This window comes from Pteropus vampyrus, unplaced genomic scaffold, assembly GCF_000151845.1.
Source record: "Pteropus vampyrus isolate Shadow unplaced genomic scaffold, Pvam_2.0 Scaffold149, whole genome shotgun sequence".
In the NCBI taxonomy this organism is placed as follows: Eukaryota; Metazoa; Chordata; class Mammalia; order Chiroptera; family Pteropodidae; genus Pteropus; species Pteropus vampyrus.
In genome coordinates, this window is record NW_011888930.1 from 3640506 (window position 1) to 3646874 (window position 6369).

The window sequence follows — 6369 nt, forward strand, 5'->3', positions numbered from 1 at the left end:
AAAGTTCTGGAGATATCACGGTTTGGTTTTTGGTTCACCTGTACATTTTTTTCTCTATATCACGATGCTTGATATCCAGTCTCTTCCCTAATATACTACTAGGACTCCAAATGTTACTACCACTTCTCAGGACTTTCCTCAACTTTTTATCTAGCGTCTCAATACTTCTCCCTAGGAAATGACATTGACGTCGTGTTTAGAAGCCGTAGGCCATCTTTTTCTTCCTTTTCTATTTCTCAAACTTGTTTCTCCTTCTCTTACTAAAACTTAATTCAGCCAAACACTTGGAAAGATAGGCAAGAGATATGTTAGGAACAAGTGTTTTCTATCTTATATCTCTTTTCTTCATTTCCTTCCTCTTATATTAAGGTCTCAATTCCCCTATTAAAAATATAAAATTCAACTTGAGGTTTAGAAGCATAGCTAAAAATGCTATAAAAAGTAAATAATTTTCCAGGTAAAGGCATACCAAAAAAAAAAAAAAAATCAAGGAAATAATATGAGAAACTAAAATTTATAGCAAAAAAAAATTTTAATGTATAAACAGAATTCTTTTCTCTTAACTGTAGAAATATAAGGACAAATTATAATATGTGTGGTAGACTGTTACATTTATGGCCCCCAATGAATCATACCTCCTGCCTTCTGTGTCCTTATGTATCCCCCCCGCCCACACTGACTCTAGACTTGACCATGAGATTTGCTCTGTTCAATGGAAGATGGCCAAATGTGACAGAAGTACAGGCTTGATAAGGTCTTGTACATTAGGGTTTGCCCTCTTGGAATGTTTTCTCTCTCATGGGAAGAAGCACAGTCCAATCTACTGGAGGATGAGAGGCCATGTAGAACAGAGACAGTCAAGTCACTGAATTATGAGAAATTATAAAACATCCTTGTTTTAAACCACTGAGTTTTGGGGTGGTTTGTAATGCAGTAATAAATAAGAGCTATACTTTTTAGAACTTTATCATCTCATTGTCTATGTCTATGGAAGAGCAAATGAATAAAAATTAAATAAATTATACTTAATTTGAAAAAACACTTAAGGTCTCTCAGCAAACTTTAACAATATTAGACCTGCTGTACTCTTGTTCTATTTCCCCCTCTGCCTCAGCTATTCAGTTCATTTCATTAGGTATTTACGAGAATCAACATTTTAACTCTTATACATTCTATAGGCACAGAAAGTAGAAACTATATCAATGAACAGAGTACATGATAAATATTTTTATTTTTAACACTGAATTGTACATTTTTCATACAAAAGATGAGATTCTAGCCTGTTTTTAAAAAATAATTACATGTGCTAATATCTTTAAGTTTACAGAAGCCAATTTTTTCTAAATTTGCAGCCTTATCCGATAGCTTTTATAGAATCATAATCTCTTGAATATATTTCTAATATCCTTTAAAAAATAAAAAATTCATAAAAGATAATTTTATTTAACTCAGTAAGTTACAGTATAACTGCCCAGTCTTCCAGCTACCACTGACACTTTTCCCAGTACAGAGAAGCCAACATATTGGAGTAACTAATTCTCTGTATTTACCTTTATTAAAAAGAGGTTTTTGGTAGTCAGAACAAATAATCTCTCATTTGTTGCTTGAAAGCCTAAAATAGGCTCATTGGTTTCTAGGCTTGCTACTTGCTGCTTAGCAACCTGCCCTACTTGCCTGCCTTCCTTTCTGTTGTAAAGCACAGTGGACATGGGAGTGGGCTGCCGATAGATGAACACTCGACGAAGGCACTCACAAAGGGCTGCATAGGAGTAATTTGGAGAACAGGCAAAAAATTTTTTGTCTCTCTTTGATGCTTGGACGTAGCCTGCCAAGAAATACAAGACAAACAAAAGAAAAACTATTTATTATAGAGGAGAAAAACTGTGACTTAAAATTTCATAATTTTATTATAAATTAAAATGCCTAAATGAAATATAACCATAAATACTCAACAATTAATGATTAGCCTCAGTCAATCTCTCCCAACTGATGCAAAAATACAGTTTTAATTTCTAAGAAACAAAAGAAAAGCACAATATAGCATCATATCAATTCCGTGAATAATTAAGACACTAAAATTCTAAAATCTAAAATGCTAAAAACCTGCCAAAATATCTTTAAATGCCAATTTAATAATTAGGTTTATAAATCACAGATGTGTCATTACAGAATCTTTTCGTTTTTTCTTAACATATAAATGGGAAAATGTTTATAGGATACCATTATAATGTTACTTTAGGAGTGTGTTCATAATGTAGGCCCCATTTCTGAAGGTACTAATATGCACAATATGTTCTCATTATTTCTGTGTTAGTGGTATTTTTATACACCAACACCAACACTGTAACAGAATTCTGTTGTACTTCAGCTCCCAGAAGTAGAACTTTGAGACCACTTTGAGCTTGAAAAAAAATTTGAGTATATCTAATTTTAAAAACTTCATTAGGACATTCCTTGAAAACTAATTAAACTTTGAAAATAAAAAGTATTTATCTTTTTAAAAATTATCTTTACAGATTAAAGCAGCGTTTATGTTCTGAAATATAAATTAGGATTTTCAGATTGGGACATGGTTACTGAATGTTATAACATGTGAAATAAAAATATAACACTAATGTAAACTGAGTCTTCATCAAACAATGAATGAGCAAAGGAACCATTGAGCACAAGCAAATAAATATAATTTTTAATATTAAGCAGGGTTTGAGAAGGAAAAAGATTTAGATACCTAATTTGGGCATCTTAGAATTAGTTTATCATGCTAACCTTGACAAAATTCATAATGTTTATAATATCTCAAGACTACATATCTAATGTAATGTTGATTTAACTTAAACTCATGTATAATTCTTCTATACTAGGGAATTTGGGGATACAAATCGAAGATTTGAGCATATGAAAATTATAAGAGTTTCTTCTTACTAAAAAAGATAGAGAATAAAAAAATAGGAATTATAGTGGAGAGGCTAGAAATTACGCAGTTAAATTATTCAATCAAACTTTATTTCGGGTCATTAAAATCCATTTGGAGTCTGAATTAACCAGTTTAACAGTTTATTTTATTTTATTTTATTAACTCTAAGGAATAATTGACAAATCTCCTCTACAGTTAGGGTTGTGCACATATAGTAATCAAAATGCCTAATTTTACTTCTGTTGCCAGTTTAAAATAACCTTTAAATAAAGCACTAACTGTGGCTAATTCATGCAAAAACTTTCTCCCACACAACGCTAATGTATTTTGACAAAATCAATTATTGCATAAGTCTAAAATTATGTAGTTTAAAAGTTTTCAAGCCCTGGTTTTAAAACCAGTGTTTTCCATTTTATCCTACAGAATAAATTTTATTCTGCTTATTACCATTTTCCCTAAGTGTTTGCATTATAATGGCTCTCTCTGCACTAAAGTCCCATGAAAGATGTCTCCTAATATGCATTACCTTACAGCAATTCTACAGTGTTTTGGAAGATTACTCTGAAGAAACCTGAATACCTGAAAACCTGAAAACCTGCAAGTTCCATGCAGAGTACTGTCACTCCCTTGCTCATATTCTAATACCGTACAGCTTAACTGGAATAAACAAATAATTGATTAGAACGATGCAAGTGGTAAGATAACCACTTTGATTTCTCTGCTGCACTGATCTTCTGTACAAGCATAAAAACAGATTAGTCCTACTGTTCTAAAAGTACTAAATTCATCAAATATAGTATCAGAAACCAAATTACAGCACAAATCAATCCAAATGTAATTAAAATAGCTCAAATTTTTAATGAGAAAAAAAGATAAACTTAAAAAAAAATGATAACTGTAATTTTTGATATAATGACAGATGCCATCAAAGAGCTTGCTTTATACCCAAAGCGTTGAAAGTTGCGATGTGCTCCCACATGTCGTCCTGTTGGCTGGAGTGCGGCTGCCAGAGGAGTGCATCGACGTCATGGCGCAAGCAGAAGCAGGGCATGTCTTTAGGGTCCACGACGACGGAGAAAAGGTACTGATTGCTTCCGAGATTCACCTAAAATGAAAAGCAACTAACAATATTTTAGTCAGCAAATTAAAAATAATAATGATGACAAAAAGTGACACACAATATTTTGTCAGCAACTTTTCTGAACCTTTTACTTACTTAATCTGATTAACTCCTCATAATGTCCTGGGAGAAATGTGCTGCTGTTGCTTCCATTATAAGCTGAGGAAGTGATGCACAGGCTGCTTATGCAACTTGCTCAAAGTCTGCCTGGTAGTAAGTCATGGAGCCGAGATTTAAACCCAGAGTCGATGTCCTTAACCACTGCACTGTACTACCTCTCGACTGTTACTAACTAGTTTAAAACATGATTTTAACAATTTTATAAGCAGAATGTTTTTTAAACCACGGTATATAAATATGTAGTTTATAAATGCTAACTTTTAACAATAATTGCCAAGAACAGTGATAGCTACCAGGATTAATGAGCACATTCCATATGCAGGCATGTTATAAACATTAATCTCAGCAATCTACAAGGCTGTTATTATCTTCATTTAACATGAAAGAATATACTTGGAGACCTTGAGTAATATGTTCTAGGCTACACAGAAAAATCACAGTGCTGAAATTTAAACTCAGATCTGTCTGTTTACAAATTATTTACTTTGGTGTACTGCTTAATTACAGTATTAACGTCAAGAATGTTTACATTAATTTTTATTGTCATATTGACGGCTAAAGGAATCCATTTTAATATGAAATTGTCAAATTGAGACTTATAGGTGGATTCCATCTACTAGAATACTTCTTTTAATGGAAACAGGTTGCAATAATATTCTTTTTTATTAGAAATGTTATTACTGGAGTTAAAAATGCTTAAAATACCAACAAAATCATATCAAATGTAGAAAACAAAATACACATAGTAATGATAAATACTGAATTGCTCCCATAAATTTTAGAGCACACTGGAGAATAAAGTGAGTTAAAGGTAGAGATGGAGACCTGCCCAAAATTCAATAGGGAAAGCTGTGAACTGGATTCCTTTAAAATGGATTCCTTTAGCCGTCAATATGACAATAAAAATTAATGTGAACTGGGCTCTCCAGAAAGCATTACTGGTACAGCTCTGCCAGCGCAGGCTACTGATGGTCACAGGAGAGCCCAGTGAGAGAGCAGTCCAATTTCTGCTGCCCCAGGAATACCTGGGGATAGGGCTCTTAGATGGGAGCAGATGCTTTTCTCTACAGAAGGGGAATAGGCTGGCATACAATGTTCACAGGCTATTTCTTCTCTCCCTTTATTCCTGATAATCACTGGCTAAGTGAGCTTTATTTTCAAAATCACCACCAACTGGCCTTTTATAGGAAGTCTAATGCACCCAACACTACTTCAGCTCTCTACCCTGTACCACCCCTCTGCTATTCTCACTTGTTTACCAAGAGCCATAAAAGGGAAATAAGCTCATATGCATTATGTATAAAAAAAAATGCTTCTACAGTAACACCTAAAAAAGTTATTTGGTTTCACTTTTCTCATGGTAGTATTGAAATCTCTTGGTAATCATTTATGCATTTTACTACGCTTTCTTACCATGTTGTACTAGCTAGGGTTTCCAGAACAATGCTGACGAGCCGTGATGAGGGCAAACACCCTTGTTACCAATCTTAGAGGAATGCACTAGGACTTTTACCACGAGGTATGATAGCAACTCTAGGTTTTTTAGAGGAGGCAGTTACCTTCAATTCCTAGTTTGCTAAGCATTTTTATCATAGATAGATGCTAAATTTTGTCAAATTATTTTTCTGTATCTACTAGGTTGGTCGAATATTTTTCTTCTTTAGTCTGTTGATATGCTTAATTACATTGATTAATATCTGAATGCTGACTCTCTCTTGAATTCCCAGGATACACTCTACTTGGTCGTGATGTGTTATCCTTTTTACTTGTTGCTGGATTAGATTCACTAATATTTTACTGAGGATTTTTGTGTCTGTATTCATGAGGAATGTTGATCCCCGTTCCCCACACCTCCATTTTCTTGTCACGAGAGAGGTGCTCCTTTCTCTTTTATTTTCTAGAACGGTTTGTATAGAATTGGTACTGTTTCTTCATTTGATAGAATACACCAGTAAAGTAATCCAGATCTGGAGATTTCTTTGTTGGAAGGTTTTTAATAATAAATTCAATCTCTTTAACATATATAGGGCTATTAAGGTTATGTACTTCTTCTTTGAGAGAACTATGGTAATATTTGTCTTTCGAGGAATTTGTTTCACTAATTGGTCAAATATACAAAAATAGTTGTTCATGATATTCCATTATTACACCTTAGTATCTTTTAGACCTGTACTGATATGCTCAATTCCTGATATTGGTAATTTGTGTCTTCTTT

General features: G+C 33.3%; 1 protein-coding gene across 1 annotated transcript in view; it reads right to left on the bottom strand.

Moving 5' to 3' along the window:
- Positions 1-1199: 1199 nt before the first annotated feature.
- The window catches only part of NUDCD1 (NudC domain containing 1), a 63305-nt gene continuing 58135 nt past the window's right edge, over positions 1200-6369 (bottom strand). Inside the window, exons 8-9 of the mRNA XM_011369468.2 lie at positions 3860-4019; positions 1200-1825 (exon numbers count right to left, since the gene is read on the bottom strand). Of these exons, the coding sequence (XP_011367770.1) occupies positions 1533-1825; positions 3860-4019 (453 nt within the window). The 3' untranslated portion in view covers positions 1200-1532. The remainder of the gene's footprint in view (positions 1826-3859; positions 4020-6369) is intronic.